The sequence below is a fragment of the Lissotriton helveticus genome, chromosome 9 (assembly GCF_964261635.1).
Source record: "Lissotriton helveticus chromosome 9, aLisHel1.1, whole genome shotgun sequence".
Taxonomy (NCBI): Eukaryota; Metazoa; Chordata; class Amphibia; order Caudata; family Salamandridae; genus Lissotriton; species Lissotriton helveticus.
The window spans coordinates 123,996,155-124,019,087 of record NC_136070.1 but is presented as its reverse complement, the minus strand read 5'-3'; the positions used below and the strand labels follow the sequence as shown (position 1 = coordinate 124,019,087).

General features: G+C 40.1%; 1 protein-coding gene across 6 annotated transcripts in view; it reads left to right on the top strand.

The window, feature by feature from the left end:
• SMOC1 (SPARC related modular calcium binding 1) overlaps nucleotides 1–22,933 on the top strand; it is a 651,789-nt gene that overhangs the window by 247,400 nt on the left and 381,456 nt on the right. For all 6 annotated transcript variants that reach the window (XM_078659597.1, XM_078659602.1, XM_078659600.1 and 3 more), the window contains exon 5: nucleotides 13,131–13,178. In XM_078659597.1, the coding sequence (XP_078515723.1) occupies nucleotides 13,131–13,178 (48 nt within the window). The remainder of the gene's footprint in view (nucleotides 1–13,130; nucleotides 13,179–22,933) is intronic.

Here is a 22,933-nt window from a genome sequence, read left to right as displayed (position 1 = left end):
TTGAATTATTGCACTTTTGCCCTTAATACTTTGTAAATGTCCCTGCAACAACATGTAAGATACTCTCCTTGTAACTATGTGAAGTGCGTCATCGTTCGTTTGACCAGGATTCATGCCACATAAGGGCCTCTAATAAAAGCAGAAAACATTTATTCTCTAGACCTCTATTTATATGGTCTTCACTTTAGGTATATTCTGGTGTTAACTGTTGTATTGCCTATTTCCATTGCAGTTTATTTGTTCCATCCACTCTTTCTGGATACTGAAGAAAACAAAAAAATTGAATTCTTGAATGCATTGCTTTATTTGCCCACCATGCCTCTTCAGACAATAACCAGTCATATGCAAATCAGCCTTGGTCCTTCTGTAATAGAAGCAGACCAGCACAGATTATCTCCCTCTGAAAGAGAACACAAGCTAATCCAAACCGGGTTAGGCCTATTGGGTCTTTTCAGTAGGGAATAGCTTGAGTCCTATGAGCACAGGACCTACCTCTGGCCATAATTCTCATTCCTAGGGTATGAAATTCCGAATGAAGTAACATTTCTCATGTGTGGCAACTCATCCATGCAGCTACTTCTTACATAGAATGAGAGGATCAGGCTCCTAATTGCCTCTCCACATTAAAGTGAAGACACTAACAACATTGTTGCAAGTGCCTTGTTACATCTGAAATTGAGCGCAAACTGTGTTTGAACCCAATGTCAGATTACAAATTGGATGCGAATGACACTTGATCCCAGTGTTTTGTTCACACAGATTCTTCCTCTTTTGAAAGTGGAATACCATGCACTTTTAATGTTCACAAAGACTGCTCTTCCACATTATTTCCAATTCCGCCTGGGAAAACTCTGTACAGTGCAGTAAGACTATTCAGGGAAATGTCCAGGTTACTTAGCTGTAATCCCATTACTCTGAATTTCCAGGCATTACATATGGGGCGGCCTGACTCTCTGCAGACACCCTTAAACACTAGTTACCTTTTCCTACCCACATTACACTGTATAAGGGCACCGAGCACATCCCACATCCTGGTACAAATGCACAAGCCTAAGCCTAAAGCTGCGCATGGGAGGGACGTAGGAAGTAAGGTCTGGGATGAGGAATAGGAAATCAGAGTAATGACAGCACTGGTGAGTAATTTGAACATTAGCTCCTCATATCTCTTACCATCTTTACATTTGAGGACAAACCCAACCAAAGAAGCACTTTTGGAAACAAGAACAACACAGTAGTTGATCAATGAAATGCTACATCCATGTGAAATCCTAATGAAAGTTCTGAAACCTCATCCACAGACAGTAGACAGAACCCCATTGGAAAAAGCAGAAGGAATCTGAAAATAAATATATCAAGTCCAAATGAGAGACATGTATAGGGCATAGTCCAAGTGCCCACCAAACAGATGTCCCTGGTGGAGACTGCTTGTGCTGCCCGCAAAGAGCCATTCCTCTGGTGGAAAGTCCTTGTATGTGTTCAGGTAACTCTTACCGCGGTAGAAGGAGCCAACCCCTGCCCAACGGACCAAAGTTCACAAAGAGATTACTGCACTGAAGTAGCGAATCAGCCATGTTCAAATAAATGGGCACTGCTGCGTAAACATATAGAGTGTGAAAAGGCTCTCTCTTCCAGAGATTAGGATAGAATATCAGAAGGAACATTTTAGCTTCCCCATAAAATCTGGTTAAAATATTTAGATAAATCCTGGACCCCAACTATGTAACATCCTATCAGGAAAAGATACTAGTAAGAAACCTGGGAAACTAAAGACTTCAAATCTCCTATCTTTCTGCCAGACTTAATTGAGAAGAAAAACAAATGTAAAGGTCAGAGATATAAAGGAAACCTCCTCTAAGGGTTCAAAGAGAGCTCACAGAAGCTCAGAAAGAACTACAAGAAGGTCTCATCAATACACTGCATGGATATGTTGAAGAGAACCTTCTCGAAGTAAATATTGACAAAACTAAAGTACTGTCAATAACTAGGAATAAAAAGTCCCACTCCTGGCTCCTTGGAGCAAAGGCCATCGCGAACTGCTTTGAATACAAATGGCATTATTGTTGACAAAGGAGGCCACTTCTCAAACCACCTTGAGGCCACAAAGAGAAAAGGCATGCTGATTGCGACAACACTTAGACAACTTAAAACTAAGCTGACCGGTCCCACTCTCCTACCATTGCTTCGCGTTGCCCAAGTTAAAATACTGTCATCCATTACCTATGGCAGCGAAGCATTAAGAGGCACAGATGCGATATTGCTGGACACAATCATTTCAAAAGCGTACAGACTCCTCCTAAATCTGCCACCTTATACCTCACAAGCCCAGATCCGGTTAGAATTTGGACTAACGAAACAACTGCTAGCAAGGAGAGGATGGTACATTAAGTGTTGGCACAAAATAAAGAATTTGCCGGAGAACACACTGAACCACCAGCTCTGGCAAGACTTGCGCAGCTGCCCCAAAATGCAGGGGGAAAAGTACTTAGAGGAGTCCCTGGCTATTACAGGACTAAGGGCCATATGTATCAAGATACCCATTTGCGATTCCCAAAAAGCGATTTTTAAGAAATCACTATTTGAGAATCTCAAATGGGTATGTATGTACAAAATCGCATTTTTTTTGCGATTACTTAAAATTCCTTAATTGCGATTAGAAAATTGCGAATCGCAATTAAGGAATACTTTCCCATTCATTTCTATGGGCCAGGAGGCCCAAAGGAATGAATGGGAAGTTATTCTCAATTTGCGATTCGCAATTTGCTAATCGCAAATTGAGAATAATTTCAAGGGTGCGCTGTTGCACCCCTGAAATATGCATGGGTGCACATGTGGCACTTTGAAAAATGCAAAAATGTGCATTTTTCAAGGTATTCACAACTTACCACCAACTAGAAGTTGGTGGTAATTTGCGATTCCTTAAGGGCATTTTGCAATTTTCTTTTTACATACATTGCATTTAAGGAATCGCAAAATTTGCGATTCCTTAAATGCAATTGTAAAATAAGGAATCGCAAATTTTGCGATTCCTTATTTTACACCAGATTTTGCTTAATACATACCATTTAGCAAATTTCGGCCTTTGCAAATGCGAATTTGCTTGATAACTATGGCCCTAAAAGAACAATGGGAAACCTTACTACCGCACGCACAATTTAAGCATGTAGTAAATAAGAGCATAAAGAGACTCTCTTTCATAGAGGACAAAGCCACCTTTGCCCATAGGTGTCACGCCTGGATGATTCTGAGCACATATAAATCACCCTGGTTACAGGCTTACTTTGGATTGGGGTATTGCAGGAAATCAAAAGAAGCCTTCCTAAAACACTGGCTAGGAATCTTACCAGCCATACCCCATCTACAACCATGGCTGAGAAGGAACTGTGGGACAACATGCAGGTTATGCGGCGCAGGGAAAGAAGATATCGAACATTTGCTATGCTCCTGCTCGAAGTTAAAAGAGGAAAGAGTAGCTCTCCTAAAAACAACTTTTAACGAACACAGAATACGTACACGGAGACAAGCAGTCCTCGCATGCTTCGATCCAAGACTTCCGTTACTAAATGGAAAGTTGGTAAAATTCTTGAAATTAGTGGTGCTCAAACTAACAAACCAAGATGTCGGTGGCTCAGACAAAAAACAATGAATCATGGACACTCCTCAAACCTTCATTTTATAAGTACTGTATTTTCTAACAATTAAGATCTCTCTTTTAAGATTTTTACTGATGAAATGCGCATTCAAGTGTATTTTTGTAATGGTTTTAATTAGTTAGAAACAATACATTTTTACTTACTTACTTACTTACAAGAAGGTCCCAGGGAGAAAAATTCTCTCTACTTGGAGGCCAGACTAGCGTAAACCATGGAGAAAGATGGAACGCAAAGAGCGTAAACCACCTGAAGGCTTTCCAAAACCTCTATTGGCTGCCCACTGAGCTTTGAAGGTGGAATGAGACAAACTCCAGGCACGTATCGAAGGATTAAGACTGGATCACATTCCCAACTAACCCTTTCCCTTTAAACCATGCACATTTCTGAAAAGTGGCCCAATGGTGATTATAAGTTTTCATAATAGACAACTTCCTGGAAGACTGAACAGCTGAGGTCAAAAACATATTCTGTAGTTCTAGAGTTTCAACCTCTATACCAACAAGCATATTCTCAGAAGGGATGACTACAACAAGGAAGGAGAGAGTGAAGAGGGGAAGTACATATGGGTAGAATCCTCTCTGGAGCCGAGCACTGCGGCAAAAATCCAGCTGAGGAGACTTCGGTGCCAGGATGGTACAATAAGAATAATCCTCTCATGGCACCTCAATTGAGTGGCTAGCATCTTGGATATGACTGGTAAGGGAGAGAAGGCATGTAGGAGACCTCTGGCAAGATTGGAGCATTCTTCCCCAGGCATGTTCCTCCACAAATCATGAACACTGGGTGAATAGCCTTGATCTTGGTGGTGAAGAAATCTGCCTCAGAACAGCCGAATACTTTGCTTTTTTTTTTTAGAAATGCTATCTGAGCTAGACAAACCTGATAAGAAGTTGGGAACACTCACATTGTCCACCCCTGAAGTGAACAGTTAACAAAGTAAATATGCATTTTAGCTTTAATTATGGAAATTGATTTTAAAACCGATAATGTATCTCTAGTATAACGCTTTATGGTTATGATAACTAAATAAAGTTTTTCTTGAACTGAACTGAACTGAACAATTAAAAGTAGTTTAATTATACTCTGATAAAAAATAATGTTACATTATAAATTTCAAAAATCTGTCAAAATATTTAAAAAAAATCAAATAATAATTATGAATTAGTTATAGATTTTTTTAGTTTTAAATTACATTTATTTATGTTATCTAGCTTTGTAGAAGGTGCTATCAACCAGTAGGGAATCCTGGTATTCTTTATATTTTACACTATTTTAAATAATGTAATTTGGTTTAACATTATTTCCTATAGAGTTTTATTTCAAGTCCCTGTGTCCAATATTTTCTTTAGGGGGTGTTGCAATGTAGGTGGGTGACCATTTATGGTGCTGGACTTACTACTGTTTCCTTTTGGCAGTAATAGCTAACATTTGTAAATTTGGCTCCACCCCCTTTTTCACGTTGTGGATACGTGTAAGTCTCCAATTTTGATTAACTTTACACTCAGATTCTGTGAATAGACAAAAGCATTAAAATTACTGAAACGTCTACGAGTAACTAACATAACAGTATTTCCTTAAGCAGTTTTATAACCAGGTTATATTATGCCAATCAGGATGAAGCCATTAACCGGCTGCCAACCTTCATAGCACCAAAGCTCCCTTCCTTTGTAGCATGCTCCTAGCCTGTCATCACTGGAAGCGGTACTCTTAATGGTGACATACTTTTTCTCTACATATTAACGTAGTAATTTTGATGTTTTTCTACCTCTCGTAGATTGAAAGAAAACACTCAATAAATATTTACAAAACTAATTTCCAGTGTTCAAAGCTCAAGTAACTCACCTTTAGTCATAGGTAACCAACTTTAGGGACTGCTAGCACATGGGAAGAAAGCAGAGGATGGCTTCTGTCTGGCCCTAATTTGTAACAACACTTTTGTTGGGACTTTGCTCATTTCTCCCTAATAAGTCATCGTGTCCTTGTGTACTTCACTTTATTGTTCACAAATCAGATGAAGTACACAGACAGTTTTCAGCAAGGTATCAGAAAGATACTTTTTTAATAGGAACTGCACTTCTAACCTATGCACTTATTGCCGATTAATAAAGACCTTATTAGGATGTTCCTGGTGCTTCCAAGGGGTTGGTAACAAGAACTATGGTCCTCATTGGTATTGAAAGGTCTGGGGTAACCCCATATACCTGTTTTTCAGCCAGAGTTTGGGGCCTTGCACCTGCTTTCAGCAGTCTCCGGATGACACTCCATGAAGAAATGAGGACTTACCTGTGGAACTGAACTGGAATTGCTAACTCTCTAGGTAATTCTTCATTTCTAAGCGTATATTAAGGCCCTCGTTACCAGTGGTAGCTAAAATGATAAGTATCGTACAGATGAAATCGGACTATGTGAGGGTCAGAATTTATCATGTGCGATAATTATTGCCCATTATAAGATCTTTGGGGTATAAATGCGGATTTTACTACCGACTACACCAAAAAATGCATGCAGGGATTTAGCCAATTCTACATGTATGGGTCTGAGCACACATACTGGGCCTGGTTAGCAGAGTCCTAAGGGAACAGAGTCAAAACCCCAGAATCTTCAATCCAAAATAAATGGGGCTGATCCTGGAAAAAAAGGCATTTTCCTACAGATAGCATTCAAATTAAAAAAGACCCTGAAAAACCCCTGGCATCTGTGGTGTGTGTATACATATATACACAATGTACTGCCTCTAGTTCAGGATTTCCTATTCATGGATCAGATCATTTATTTATTTGATGTGTTTTCTTAGATCCATTCATGTTGTGTTGCAGGTACTGCAGAACATTTTCTTTAAAACAAATAATTGTATGTACTGAACGTTGCTACCTCTGGGATAGAAGTACGTTATCTAGTTTGGGTTATTGCAGGCAGTATACACATTGTGATAACATAATTGTGGCTTCTGAATTAGAGGAGACATTTTCTGTTATTCTGAGTGGCTTAGTAGTGCTTACCACCAGTTTGTGGTCAGTGTCAAGTGGACTTAGTTGTGATTTTAATGCTTATTGGAAAAGTTCAGTTTACAGTAGTTTCTACAAAGGTTGACAGGTTTTCCATTTATGGTCCAGAACATTATTCGCTGACCTCATGTCTGCAGCAAATTCATTTCACAGAGGATTTAAGTAAGGTATTACATAAATAAGACACACATTGCTATTCAGATGTCATATTAAATCATGATAATAGCTTTACAAACCACACCAGTCTCAATGGATCTTTGCCTCTATGATGTTCATGAGATACAGATGGAGTCAGTGAAGGTACCAGTGACTCTGAGCGACAGATACAAGTACTACTCTATGAAAATAACATTTGTGGTGCAAAAGGACTGAAAGGAGCGGGAAATGCACATTACACTTGTCTAGTCAAAAGTGTGCTAATGGCAATTTTGCTAGGGAGTTTTCATCATTTTTAATTCGATGTTTGCTAAGGTATTCTATCTGAATAGCATATGTTATATATCATGCTACAAAAATATCACAGTCAAAATATAAACAACCTCATTATCATGAATATAAGCATAAATCGATAAGTATATATTTGCTATTCTTCCCTCCACATATATCTACCTTCATGATACATATATCTTTAAACTATATAGAGGTGAAGTTAGAAATAGTAAATCTATACTTGACTATATATACTTACCTTTACAATATTGATGTAGTTGATATTTGTTGGTATTGTAGTTGTTAAACACCAGCCTTAGTGCAGTCTTCCCTTAAACATTTTGCTTTCCCCTCTCTTATTTTTTTGCTGATCTCGTTTTTGCTGGTCTTAGGACTCGGCGCGCTTTGCCAATGCTAACAAGTGCTAAAGTGCATCTGCTCTCGCCGTAAAATTAGATAATATTGGCTTATCCACAATTGGCGTATTTAGTGTACTTGTAAGTCCCTTGTAAGTCCCTAATAAAGAGGTACTGCATCTGCTCAGGGCCTGTAAATTAATTGCTACTAGTGGGCCTGCAGCACTGACTGTGCAACACACTTAAGCACTCCTTTAAATATGCCTCACTTCTGCCATTGCAGCCTTGGTGCAGTTTCAAACTGCCATTTCGACCTGACAAAATAAACCTTTTGCTAGGCACAAACCTTTCTTTTTAATACATATGTCATCCCTAGGGTAGGCCCTAGACAGCCCAGAAGGCAGGGTGCAATGTATTTAAAACATTGGACATGTACGTTTAATTTTTGCATGTCATGGTAGTGAAAACAATTAAATTCATTTTTCTTTACTGTAAGGCCTACCTCTCCCATAGGATAACAGTGGAGTTACCCTATTACATTTAATAAGCTGTAACTTCCAAATGGGAACAGGTAACCATTTCATCTTTGGTGTCCTTGGAATTGTAATGAAAAATCCTCTTTTATGGTGAAGTCAGGTATTGAATTTCAATTCTGAAACTGGCACTTTTGGAAAGTTGTCATTTTCCTTCCTTAGCCATTTAGTGCCTACAGTCGATCTCTGGGTCACACATCTGGGTGTAGTTGACAGTTGGGGTTTGTGTATTCATCCTAGATAGCTACACACAATAAGGGGCTTAGTTGTGCCTGGACTGGCCATAACTGGCAGGATGGGACGGCGGAGCAGGGCACAGCTCTTCTTACACTTGAAGAGGCTGTGTCCTTACTTCACAGAAAGGTCTGCAAACCAGGGAAGGCAGGAAGCCTGAGGACTTTAAAGGAAAGCCTCTACAAGCTACTCCCACTTCAAAAGAAGGCCCAGGTTTAAATACTTGACCTCAGACATCAACCCTTCAGTACACTTTTGGACGTGTGGATACTCTACTAGGAAGAAGAGCTGCTGTGCTGCTGAAAGAACTTCAACTATGCTGGACGGCTGCTCTATAGGACTGCTGCCCTGCTGTGCTGGACTGTTGCCTGCTGCCCTCTTGCCTCAGTGAGGAGGACTGGACCTGCAGCTGTTGAACCCAGTACCCCGGATTGACTCCAAGGGCTTTTTGGCCAGCCTCCTGACAAGAGCCTCAGGGACAGAACGCTCCAACAACCTGGAACCCAGTACCTGGACTCTGCCATCTATGAGTCCTAGCCTTCCTGGTGCTGCCACCTCAGTCCTGGACACTTGGAGGTGAGCCGGAAGATGCTCTGCCACCCATATCTATGGACCCCACAGAATGGGCACATCCCCTCTGCTGCACAGCGCAATCCTGAGCAGAACGAACGCATCGCCTCTCCACCAGGTTTCACACAGCCCACATCGGAACTGCCCTGCCCCCAAATCGCAAATCTGTAGTCAACAACAGCCTTGATGATGACGCAGGTTCTCGAATCGCAGCCTCGCAGCTTCTCAGAACCAATGTATTGCCTCATCCGGTGCCGACGACTTGTGATGCATCCTCGACACTGGACTGCACATCTCAAGCCTTTGTAGACAGGATCCTCGACACAGGACCTTGCCTCGCAGCTCCTCCATACCGAAGCATTGCCTTGGCTGCGTAAAGCTTCCTCGAGACAGGACCTCGCAATGCTCAACAACTAGGATTTAAGGTACTCTTGTTCAGCGACCTAACTGGGTCCCCAAAGCTGGCTAGCGCTCCATCGTGGTTGCCCTGAATTTGTGACTTTGTCCCTGTCTGGCGCTACTAGATATCTACATCCACAGTTGGTGCTTATATGCTTTTGGTGCTATTAACACTTACATCTTTAAAATTGCATAGCTCCTGTTTTGTGGTTTTGGTCTTTTTTTATTTATGAAATATTCATCTATTCGTCTAAACCTGATGTGGGATCCTTTTGTGATGTGTTTTTTTATTACAGTTTGAAGTGTTGCACAAATACTTTACGCATTGCCTCTAAGTTAAGCCGGACTGCTCTGTGCTAAGCTATAGGGGTTGAGCACAGGTTAATTTAGGGTTTGCTTGTGACTTCCCCCTTAAAAGGGTTATGGTTACTGCTTGAATGGGGTTTCACCCCCTCAAACAGTAGCCCAATTTCTTACAGTAGTCAGTATCATAAAGGAAATTGAAAGCTCCGAAAGGCTAGTGCCTATCATACTGGTACAAAAGGAAAAGAGATGTTTGATAAGGTGTGTAGACCTCCTCAATTTGGTGTGCTGGTAACCTTTTATGATATTATGTTTTGAGGTGTGCATAGATACAATGGTATCTGTGATTGCACTGTGTTGTTAAACAACATGTCAGGATCGGTGTTCTCAAAGGTTCTTGGCTATATGTTTTTAGGTTTAGTTTAGGTGTCATGATATTGAAATTTAAGTGGATAAACATATGGCCTTAACAGTCAATCAGAGCAGGAATATAAAATTCTATGTTCTGATTTTTGATGATCTTTGCTAAGATGTTTTCAGCCATGCTGATGTGACTTGTGCAGAACTAAGTGTCACCCTTTTTTTAGGAAATTTATGATGTTATTGAAAGGCAGGTTCCAACTATTTTCCTGGTGAAGACCGAAATAGCTGAAACATATCCGCACTATGGAACACTAAGTTAGGCTGTCATTCGGTTGCTGTATTGGACAAAGGTTTTATTTCCCACAGGTGGTAGCTGTTGCATTTTGGTATGCCTGATTTTTTTTATTTCTAGTCCTAACACTGTATAAGGGTTTGAAAACATGGGTTTTGTTTGGAAATCATAATATATTTTGTCATATATTTCAGTTCTCATTCAAGTTACAGATTTGAGTAGTCTGGAGATAGCAGAAAGTACCTAATGCTTTGCAAGACAGTGTTCAGCAACATTTCTGTTACAATGAGACGTTCTAGGTTGCTACTGGGATGGTTGTTAACATTTGCTGATTCTTATTTATCATGTATACAGTTGAGGAAGTAAGTGGTTCCAAGTGCTATAAGGTTTTTGATAACATGTTTTTTGTGTTGAAGTTATGATTAGTTAACATGTTGTTTTGTACCAGATTTCTATAGAGCAGCTAGGGAGCATAGGAGTGGTTTACATAAATTCTGAGAGTAGGGAATGGTTCTAAATCTCATGCATAAGTACCAATGGGGGAAAAAGTCCCAAGTTGTTCAAGATTAAGCAGGGGCGTAGGGATGTTATCTGTTGAGGTTGGAATGCTTCTTAAAGAGATGTGTTTGAACTCATTTCTGAAAGGTGGATGTGAAGGGGTAAGTTTTGTGTGGACGGATTGTTTCAGAATCAGGGAGGGTGCATAGCTTAAGTAGACTTGGCTGGGGAAGACTCTTGTTTTTGGCTGGAATTGCCATAAAGTGGGCAATTATTTTTAATTGATCATGAATTGCGCGCCGGTCCTCATTATTAATATTGAGGTTTACTCTTTAAGAATATAAAATGTGTGGGATATAGCCATTTAATGTATTACTGATGCTTGAGTAACCCCTTGTACAATGCTACCACCTTTAAAGTATTAGTATAGTGACATTTATTAAGAGCCTTCTACCAAATACTGACCGTAGAATAATTGTCAATTCATGAAAATCTATTCTTAAATTGAATTTCCTAATCCCTCACTGGATTTTCTGCCCCCAGACCTTTATTGGGACTTGGATTTAAGGCTTAGATTCATTGACCTTTTGTGTGGCTATTTGTCCTCATGGACCTTCTACATTGCTACTTCTACTCCCAGCAAAGGGGCAGATTTACAATTACTGGCGCATCCCTGCATATCAGTAGTGATGCGCCAGTAATTGGGCGCCCCAGCTCCGCCACCCTGGATGCGCCGCATTTACAATGTGTCGAACCATGGGGCAAAATCGGCACAGATGCGTGACGCATCTGTGCGGTAAAAGGGGCGCATTGCCTGAGTTGCGTTGCAAGCGCGATGCAGCTCCAGCAATGCTCTGGGGGGGCTCTATCTCCACAATGCTGCGTAAATCCTTACGCCTGCTTCAAGAAGGCTCGTGGTTTTGACGCAGCATGGGCCCAAAAGTGACTGAGTGAAATCTTGTAGATTTCACTCAGCCACTTTTGGGAGGCGTTCCTGTGCCGGAACACCTCCCCCCCACCCCCCTGCGATGGAACGCCTCCTTCTGGCGCAGAGCTTTACAACGTGACGCATCTGGGAGCTGCGTCACGTTGTAAATACCCCGCACCATGGCGCATCTTTTGCGCTGCCGCTGCATCACAAAAGTGACACAACGGCGGCATAAAAGAGGCGCAAGGTGCTTGTAAATCTGCCCCTTGGTGTTATGGAGACATGCAGCCCTTGCTATACAATTTGCCCTATGCTGTTGTTAAGTAGGAGTTCTGCTATGTCCTCGTGAGACAAATTATTTACATATATAGTCTACACTCTAAGAGCCCTCACAAAAGGATCAGAGATTAGAAGAAGCTTTTGTTTGCCCTATGCGTGTCTGGTACATGGGGCAAAGCAAAATGCTTGCAAAGGTTCGCTCTTGTCATACCGCCTACTGTTACTTGCATTATATTATCATTAACAATCCTAATCATGCCTCTTCCGCGTTCCACGTAATTGCTATGAGGTGGCATTCAGTTGCACAGTCACACATCCTTCATGCTCTATCGAAAATATAAAGTGCCCAGATCGTTTGAAGGTTCAATCCTTTGCCCCTTGAGTGTTGTTATGCTCAGCAGTGAATAGGTGCTTCTGTTCACCCTCATCACAGCTTAACCAAAATAATTTTTAGACCTTTAAAGTCCTCATTATGTGCAGTCAGAAAAATTATACTTTAACACCAAACTCAGTATTACAGATACCAATGCAGAATTCCCATTCTTTTGCTCCACCAGCAAATATTTTGCAGCTTGAGTGGGGAATAACTTGAAATTTGGTATTACCACACTCACTACCACATAGAGTTCCATAATTCTGGGCCCATTTCTGGACACCTAACCTCCTGCTTTAAGCAGGCAGATATGTTGGAATATCACGCCACTTTTAAAATAATTTCAGCTGGAAACAGGAGTTTTGGTCAAAACAGGAACTCCTTGTCACTCATAACGAGGTCCTTAATGGTGCAAAAACATTTTCATTTGCTTTGAGAACATTTATTTTGCTAGCAGTGTATGCTTAACATTAGCTGAAGGGTGTTTTGTGCCGTTATTTTTCTAGGGACTCGGACATGGCCAAAAACAAGCATTGGCAACTCCAATAAGTATATCCTTGATAAGCAGGTGTGATCGTTAATTTTTTAAATTATTTTTATTGCAAGTCTATGCCACCAAGATAAAAATAAAAAAAGGAACTCATGCTGCCTAAACATGGACTTCTTATACTATAACTACTTTGAGATAAAAACTGCAATAATCTCATGTCATTTTAATAGAAGAAAACGGGGTGCTCCATAGTGGGTGGGTGTACAGGTTAATAATACAGGTTCTTACACTTTCACTGGATAGCCCCTCCAAGTTGTTTGCAGCCTTACTGCCTCTAAAATGTGCTGTGTTGTATACCTGTTCATGATGGCTAGCTCCTATTTGATGAGAAAATGTTTGCAATATTTTGTTTTCTGTTTTCCATGTAGGCCCTGTAGTAGAGAAGCCTTCTGGCCAGGGTAACTCGGGCAGGAAAGGTAAGATCTGTTATTCTTATTTAACTTGCGTTTACTTGGCATTCACATCCAGCTAATTATTTAAAAAATGTGCTGAATGATCTGGTGATGATACTCCACAAAAGCTATCATTTCTCTACAAAGAAACATATTCGAAAATATAGATTAGATATAGTACTTAAAGCAAAAATGATGGCGGCTGGTGAATAGGCATATTGTTTATTTGTCATGCTGCTGGGGCACATAGGTCTTAAGATATGATGGAGAGTGCTTTTGGAGTTTGCTTCCATAATGCCGGTCTTATATTGACCTCCCTACACTGTCCCTTTCTTCTCTGGATTTGCTTATGCTGCATTTGCTTCAGACGTCAATGAATGTTAGGGTTCTGTATTTGTTATTTTCAGTGTATCATACTTTGTATTTACAGCACACAGGCCCTTCTAAGAAAGAACAACTGGATCAATGCACAAAAGCATTTATCAGTATGGGAACTGGTACTATAGAAGTACTCTTTCATGTACTCTTGCATGCCTTCGTGAATGGGCTGGAAATCTCTGCTGGAGCAGGAATCAATTTAAATAAAACAGTTTAACATCTCTATCTCACACCAAAACAGGGTAGTTCCTCACTCTCTTACTCGTGAGAGCTTCCCCTCACTTCCCGGCGACTGACCTTTGCTTTCATCTATAAGAAGGTCATGAGCTTTACATCACAACATCAGCAATCACAATACTACTTCTAAATCAGTCAATAGAGTTTTTATACGTTTTTCAGGGTCATATTTTCATTAGAAGGTTTAGTAAGATTTTTTTCTCTTTTTTATTTAATTTGTCAAAAGGCATCAATCAAATTACAGAATTGATAGTAAAAATATACTGATAAGAACAAGTCTTCAAATAAGCAATACAGAGCATTTCATAAGGATGGGGTGAAAAGTGGGTGTTAGCAGAAATCCATTAAGAGTTCAAGTTCAAGAGCAGGAGTGAGCATGAAGGTCAAATTCAATCAATCAATATCAGCTGACTTTCCCATAAAGAGAGGTTCACAAAAGCAAAATAATCATGCAGTAGCCACTGCAATCAGGAAACAGGTTAGGCAGGGTTGCAAATCAGCATTCAGCCATCAGCATAAAGCTATTAGCAGTGACCTTCAATGCGGGCAAGTAGTGAAGATAATTGCATAAAGCGTCTAGGTAGTGGGTTCTAGAAAGAGTTGCGTCAAACAGCATGAGAAATGGCATGGAGTGGGGCTGATAATGGTAACCTACTCTGGGAACACATATTAATATAAACAGCTGAAAGCAATGTTGCAAATCGTTCTGTATCTTCTCCTTCCTTCCAACCAATGGACATTCGAGTCTTCTTAAGAACCGTCTCATTCCATTCTTTCTCACGTTCCTTCTCGCTAGGCTTACAAAGAATTACCTTGACATATGAAACACATCCTACAATTATGCTTACATTTGAGGCCTTTCGATTCTTTGACCTCCGTTCCCATGGATATGAGAACATTCTAACTTTCTAATTAAATAAATTGCATGTTAGGCTATGCAATACACTTGTGTGAAAATGAAACATTTTCAAAAATGAATATTACTCAGCTCCTTATTTATTCATTATAAATTGGAAAAGAAATAGAATAAACTATTAAGATTCTTTATTCATGCATTGCATTTAATTTGTGAAATAATATGAAGTTATTCTATTCTATTCTTACAAAACATTTCAGAAACGTTATTATTAATCAAGTAAATTCTTTAACGCAATGTGGCGTGAAGCTTTCAAAAAACAAAAACATCTCAGCACATCCAGTTTTGCTGCTAACATAATGAAGCTTGGTTTAACATTATGAGGCCTTGCACTAATAGATATAACTAGGTACTACAAATTTGCACATTTTAATGTTGTGTAAGTTAAAAATTATTTTGATTGTTAACATTGCTACACCTCTTTAATAAAATGGCTCATCAATCCCCATCTGATGGTTATTTTAACCATCACCTTTCACATGCAACGTCCATTTAGAGGGCACTTTCACCATCAGTTAACTCTTGTTTCTTTCTTTTCAAACATTTGAATTTCAATGATTTTCTATATTCATTATTTAGATGGTCATTTAATGCTAATTCTTTTGCTCATTTCTTTGCTCTTTCGGTTGGTAATGCAATACCTACAGCCTTGGAATAATGCAAATAGGGTAAGTAAACAAAGTCCTATAATTAGTTTGGGCAGAAAGGTAGCTTTCAAGATTCCTACTCCTGCAGTTGCAAACCAGTTTCCAATTGTGCGTATTCCCTGTCCAAAGTTTTCTAAAATACTAGGTGTCTCTAACTCTTCTAATTCTGGTTTCAGGTCCGAAATGTTCCTTGCAAATATTTGAATTTTCTTACTTTCATCAGGTATGTAAGAATAACAATGCTGAGTTGTCAGCATCTAGCAGACTCCGCCTTTTTCTGCAAGTAAAATGACTAATGCTAAATGATTTTGCAAAACCATAGATCTAATTGCTACAAGATCAGTGTTTACAACTAATAAAGTTCCAGAAGTGCTAGTTGCCAGTTTGTCAACAACTGTTGACAGTTTTCTAATCTTTTCATAATTAAGTATGACTTCTACAGGTGGAATGATTGCTCCAAAAATGTATCCTACTAACTGGTTTCCATTTCTGTAGTATCAGTCTGTCTGAGTGCAGGTTTCATTATCAATGCATCTATATTATATACATTCTTCTTCTTTGGAAACAATATAGCTAAGTAGCAAATACTCTCCTAATCAGCAGGTAACTGGAAACAAGGTTCTTGTCCGCAAACAAAGTAAAATCCGAATGGAATTGCCTTTTCGTCCCCCTGTAAACTTTGCCATGTACCTCCCATTAATTCAAATGTATTTTCCCAGCTACTAATTCCCACATGTGTTCTTGTGTGTGTTCTTATTTTGTAAATGCAGATTTTCCCTTTTTGTCTTCTGTCTAACTTCAGCTTTAGGTAAACTATTTCCTTTTTAAAGTCATCCTCCTCCTTCTTCCAAACATTTTTCAAAACATCATTTTCTCTATCCTTACTATGTGTATTGTTAATGTTTCTTTCTTCTAATGCCATTGTAAAGACTTTTTCTACGGGTCTCACTAAGCAGGTTGGGTTATGTTGATAAGCCTTCACACTATCTATAGGTATAGACGGTCTAAAATAATACCAAGCTGAGTCCATTTCTTTTGCTTGTGTATGTAAATTCATGCTCTGTTGTAATGATACTCTAGATAGTATTAAATCATAATGTGAGTAAAAATATTCAAAGAGTTCTTGTCTATATACAAATAAAAGCAAAATATTACACGTGATTACATATGACAATGGAATGTGATGATATGTGACTTCTTCAGCTACAGATGACGGTAAGTGGGTGCAGACATAACAATCTTTTGCGTCCATAGCTTGAGTGTATTCCTGTACTAACCTAAAATAAACATTTGTATTGGAATCATCCTTTTTGTATCTGGCAAATGATGCTTTCAATTGCTCTTCATCTGTTTTGTACGTGTAAACATGGTAGTGACATTTGCATACCTAATGTATTTCTTGGGTGTTAAAGAAAACTCAACTAACACTATAATAATCATTAGTATTTATATTACGAAAATTACCACATAATGATTTTACATTTATTTCCAAGGCAAAACATTTTTTGTCTGTGATCAGATTGTTTCAGGCAAAATATACAGCAGCTCAAGAGTTCAATTCAGAGATTTCTCCAAATATGCTCCTTGCAAAGTTTTTCTTTAAGCAGTCTCTTTTACAAAGTCGTTTATTCATAAATGATTGTTTAGACAATCCCTAATTCTACATTGTGTTCTTCTAAAATGTTATCCCTTCTCTTCTACTGCAACCTTAGACCCAGGGAATCTTCTTAAAACGGAAGGAAATAAATATTGCGTTTCAGTATTTCTGCACATTTCAAGCAGTTGTCTTTTTCATTCATTCAGTTATTCTCCAAAGGTCTTTTGTCAAACAGCTTTATCCCACAATGTCTTTAGTGTTATGGCATGGAGGTTCAAGCAGCTAAGTTTTCTCATCACACAATTCATCCACTGACACATTTAGTACCTTGTTCACGTAGTATGACCATTCAGGTATAGAATACCTTCGACAAGGCACTTTTGCTCTTATTAACCTCCCCAGCCTCTATTAATCCTCCTCTGTGTCACTTCAACTGCTTAACTCTGTCTCCTCAGTGATGGTCGGTGGGATTTGATCAACTGACACACTTGTTCTCAATCTCCTCCTCCTCTGTGTCACTTCAACTGCTTAACTCTGTCTCCTCAGTGATGGTCGGTGGGATTTGATCAACTGACACACTTGTTCTCAATCTCCTTTGATGCTTTCTTCATGGCAATTGAACTTTACAAGTGACTCGTCTTGCTTCAGTGTTTGTTTCTTCACCTGGATCCTCTATTCATACCGATGCTGTCTCAGTAGTTCCTACAAGTTGAGGTTTAGTCTCTTCTTCTTCATCAGAGACTTCAATGCCACTTTGTGACATGACAGACACCTGATTCTGTGCAACACTCTGCAGCACTTCACCCTACTCTTCTCCTTGGTGTTGTTGTGATCAAGGTATCACTGCTGTTTGCACAGCTACCAGAGTTTCAGATTTCTATGTGTGACATTTTGATAATTTTGGTGTACTTATGTGACATTTTAATGACTATGAGTGACACTTTTCTGCAAGCAAAATCAAACAAACAATGAATACCTGCCCAACTGGACAAATATGCTTCTGTAAAAGTAAAGTAAATTAGGAAGAAGATTAGTGACTTTACAACTTTGTGCAGACTTTAGTGATTGCAATGCAGAGGTGCTCAGCAGCTGTAACTTTACTTACAGCTCAACGCCCATCACAACAAAGCTATTAAAGTAAAATCTACACCAGGCAAACCTGTTGGCATACAGACTGCATTACATTTTCAGAGCAAATACAGGAGTTTGCAGGGCTCCCCTGTACACCTCCTTCCTGGCACTACGAGGATAGTGAGTTTGCGCCATAGTGGTCACCTCCAATTAGGGCGATAAGATGTAGACGCTATTGAAGGTTTCTACTTTATATACTAAAAAGTACTAAAGTTAGGCAGGACTACTCACACTACACTAGTGATATTTTGCATCAGCATTGCCAATTGCAGATAGATGGCAACTGTGCACCCTTTGCACTGCGTATCAAGTACAAGTGCAACATTTGCACAAACTGAACAGTGCAGACATTTATTTTGCACTGATAGCCATTCTTCTTGGACTGGTGCAGCAGATAAAATCTGGTGTTTGTATATGGCTCTTGTAGAAGAGCACAAAAGCAAGGCAACAGTTTGTCAATTAAATGCATACATTTGAAATCAATTAAAAACTGAGACCAGATTACATTGATGGCATCAGTACAGAGTGAAGAGTGTCCTCCACTGTCTTCATCACAACATATGCTAGTAGCCAGACTGCACAAAGTGAGCAAAGATAGTGATCAAGTGACAATAATAGGAAGTGTTGAGTGCAGCAACTGAATGATGATGCGCTCCTGCAAAAGTAAATTAAATTTGATGAGTCAGTGACACTTACCCCAACAATACATAGTCGAACTCACTGCCTCATTCCTTGCACGTAACACTCATGACTGGTGGCAGCACATTGCTGGCACAAAGGGTGACTTCCATTGGGTGCGATGCCCCCCAGCTCTCCTCTGCAAAAGTCAACCACCCTGGCACTTAGCAGGGTCAGCGGGAACCGTTCATTCATCACCGATCATCCGGGTAGAGCTCGCCCGTAGTCCAGGAGGAGAGGACAGACTCCACTTGTTCAGCTTAATTTATGGCTCGGCTGCATTGGGTTATAACAGAAGTGCAGGGTGGCCAGGCTGTTGACGCACCTGGCACCACTCCGCTGCGGCTGTGATCCTGGGGGTCTGTGGCCAGGCCCGCAACCTATAAGTGCTTGTGTCACACTATCCAGGCTGTTTCAGATGGTGCGGTTCAGATTGGGCAACTGATCATAAGTGACTCATGATGGGTGTTGGGTGGAACAGAACACATTGTAGCTAGCAGAGCCCAAAGAGAGCTCAGCCAACCCCCACGCTTAGCTTGTTGCAAGCAGTGCGGATGCGTGCTGTCAGTTTAGATCTTTGCTCAATGTGGTGCTAATTAGAAGCGCTCCGGCTGCTTGCTGAGAAGTCACAATATATGCGTGAAAGTGCATTTCAGTGTGATGCGTATCACCACACTGAAATGCGTTCATCTAACTCCTGATGTTTGGTACTTGGCAGGACTGTCTTTGCTGAGGCTCAGCTTGTGATGGTGCAGTCATCAGTGCTCTTCCTTCAGGTTCACAGAACACGGTTTTTTCATACATATTTCTCACTCTCCTGGTCTGAGATGCATGTTACCCAGTTTGGAACTCCAGCACATTTGACAGCAGTATTAGTGACAAAGATATTCTGAAAGGGGCCTTTCAATCTAGTTTCCAAGCAAGTCTTACAAATGTGCTTCTTGATCATGACGCAAACCAAAGGTTTGAGGTCATGGCACTGTTTTTGTTATGGATCTTGTGTGGTAGCTGCAGAGAGAGAGAGAACATACCAAATCTGCCAATCTCTTGCAGTAATCGAATATCATATCATCTATGATTCTCACAAGTGCATATTCAGATACAGCAGGCAGTCTCATAGCACATTCCATGAGAATTTCATGAGCGATAAACCAGTTCTTCTATCTGGAATACTTTGAATACTCGTCAGCACCACAGGCAAAGCATCAGGCCATTTCAGTGATGTTAAAGCACAAACTTTGGCCCCAATTGAAACTTAATGGTGACATTTAGCTGCTTGACAATACCATAAGCTTCAGGTCGATAGCTACAGTGCAGTTTTCTTCAATTTGAAGTGCTGTACAGATCATTCTCAGGACTTCGTTGCTAATGTGGGTACTTCGATCTGATTCCAAAGGAACTGGCATATCTTATCTGGAGATCAATTATCATAAAAGCTTTGCTACAGTAAGACTGTCATTTCATCTGGTTGGGTAGGATTCTATCTATCTTGAGAAGATGCACACTATGACCAGGACATCTCAGCCCGTTGCAAATAGATATCTCAATAAAATATATCTGCATCCTATTGATATGTGACTCAGTGTAACAGGAGTTCTCTTTCCTACATCCATTTGTTGACATGTCCTACAACTATGACATAGTAGTTCAGCAAGCATCCTAAATCTGGGATTGAACCAATTGTGTCTGAATAATCAGGTCATGCAATCCCTTCCTTAAGATATGTATCTATGGAAGTGTTGTGACATTTGAAACAACAAGGTATCAGGTAACACTGATCTACTATCAGCTGACATCCAAATGTCATTTGCATTTTTCTCACATCCTGCTCTGATCCAACCAAGCTGTTCTGCTTCTGAAACATTTCCCTGTGCTCTTTTTAATTCTCCCCATGTGTCAACAATTAACATCAACATAGAATAGACAGTGTCCTCTTCATCTTCACATGCTAAAGTTCCATTTAATGTGCATGCCAATACTGTGCTACTTCGTCAGCATATCTGTTACTGACAGTAATGTAACCACTGCCAATCGGTGTGCTGTACATTTAACAACAGCAATCTCATCAGGTAATTGGAGGGCTTCCAAAAGGTTTCTTACATGCTCCCCATTCCTGATAGGTGTTCCAGGTGAGGTCATGAAACCTCTTTGTGACCACAACTGCCCAAAATCATGGACAGCGCCAAAGCCATATTATCTTTAAATATAGTCACCTGTAATTGGGCTGTCAGCATGCAAGCTCCTGTAAGGGCAATTAATTCTGCAACTTGTGCGAAGTAATACCTCGAAGCCATGAAGCTTCCACAATGTCATTGATGGTGAAGACAGCGTAAACTGCTCTCAGGATACCATCATTGTTTCTCCAGCATGAGCCATCAACAAATAATACATAATCAGGCCCATTCAGGGGTTCAACTTTAATGTTGGGTCTTGGCTTTGTGCCTAACTCCATGACATCTAGGCAATCATGTTCAACTTCATTACAAACATCATCATTTACTGGCAGCAAATTTGATGGATTCAGAATCTGGCAATGCTGCAAGGTAACATATTCAGCTGCCAGAATCCGTTGTTCATACTTTGTAAGTCGTTTATGGATCATTTATTGGGTCTTTGTTCAGGTCAGCAATATTTCTACTGAGTGTGGGACTATAACACTTAAAGGGTGTCGCATCACTATACTCTCACTCCTTTCAAGACTAACACCCACTGCAGTGACAGCTTTAAAGCAGCCAAGCAGTCCTGCGGCTACAGGGTCAAGGGTTGTGGAAAAGTAAGCCACAGGTTGTCGAGCATCTCCATGCATCTGTGTAGGCGCTGAGAGAGTGCGGCCATCCCTCTCACTGCAAAATAATGTGAACTCTTTACTGTAATCTGACATTCCTTGTGCTGAGTCATGAAAGAGAATTTCCCTCAGCTCTAGGAAAGCTTTTAAGCATTCGTTGTCCCAAGGAAGTGGATCAGGCATATCTTTGAGTGTCAGCCTCAGTAAAGTTTTAGCCACTGAGGAAAAGTTTGGTATTCACTCAGTACAGTAGCCAACCATTCCTTCTCTTTGTGTTCCAGGTGGATTCATTGGAAGTACTGCTTCTACTCTCTGGTGCCACCTTTTTTGTTCCTTTCTCAGTGTTGTGTCCTAGAAACTTAACTTCCTTCTGACAGTACTGCAACTTCCCTGGAGACACCTTGTGTCCATTTTCAGTTAGATGATTTAACAGTGAAATACTATCCTACTTACAGGCTTGTCGTGTTCTGATGCCACAAGTAGGTCATCGATATAGTACTGACTTGCAGGGCATTTGCAATGACTCCAGATTCTTTCTCAAGATCTGGTTAAAGATGGAAGGACTCTCTGTATACCCGTGTGGAACTCTGCACCATGCCAGAACTCTCTGCTGAAAAATGAAGGAAAATAAGTACTGGCTGTCCCCATGTAATGGCACTGAGAATAAAGCCTGGCAAAGATCAAGGACAGTAAACCATTCTGCAGTGCATGGAATCTGGAAAAGTATAGTGGCTGGATAAGGTACCATGGGACAGCATGGGATAACAATATTATTGATTTTCTGAAGTTCCTGCACTTTTGTGCATTTTGCACTGGGCTTCTGTAAACTCATGATCGGAGAGTTGTATGGAATTCCAACCGATTTTCTCAAAATCCCCTTACTTAATTTGTTTTCAATTACTAGTGTTATTCTTGCAACTGTCCCTGGTGCCAAATTGTATGGTGGTTTTTGGAAATGGCACTTTCTGCAGGGTCACTCCCATGCTCTTTGCCTTCCTCCTCCCCTTTTTCTGATTTTGTTTTTGTTGGCTTTAGGATTCTCCATCGCGGTAGGCATGAACTCATGACTTTGCCCCAGTCCAGCGTGGCCTGATAACCCTCATAGACGCTTATTGCTTCTAAGTGGTATTTCACTTTTATTCTTTAAAAATTCATATCTTGACTTCTACTTTTTGGATTTTTGTTGTTTCGATCTTGTTTTATTTATAAATTCATATTCTAGTTTTATAAATTGGTGTGGTCTTTTTGTTGTTTTCAGTTTGTGATTGTTTGAAGTGTTGGACAAATACTTTAGACATTGCCTCTTAAGTTAAGCCTGCCTGCTGTGTGCCAAGCTACCAGAGGGTGAGCACAGACTAATTAAGGTGTGTTGTAACTAATGTTTTTTTAATTTATTTTTTAATCTTTTTA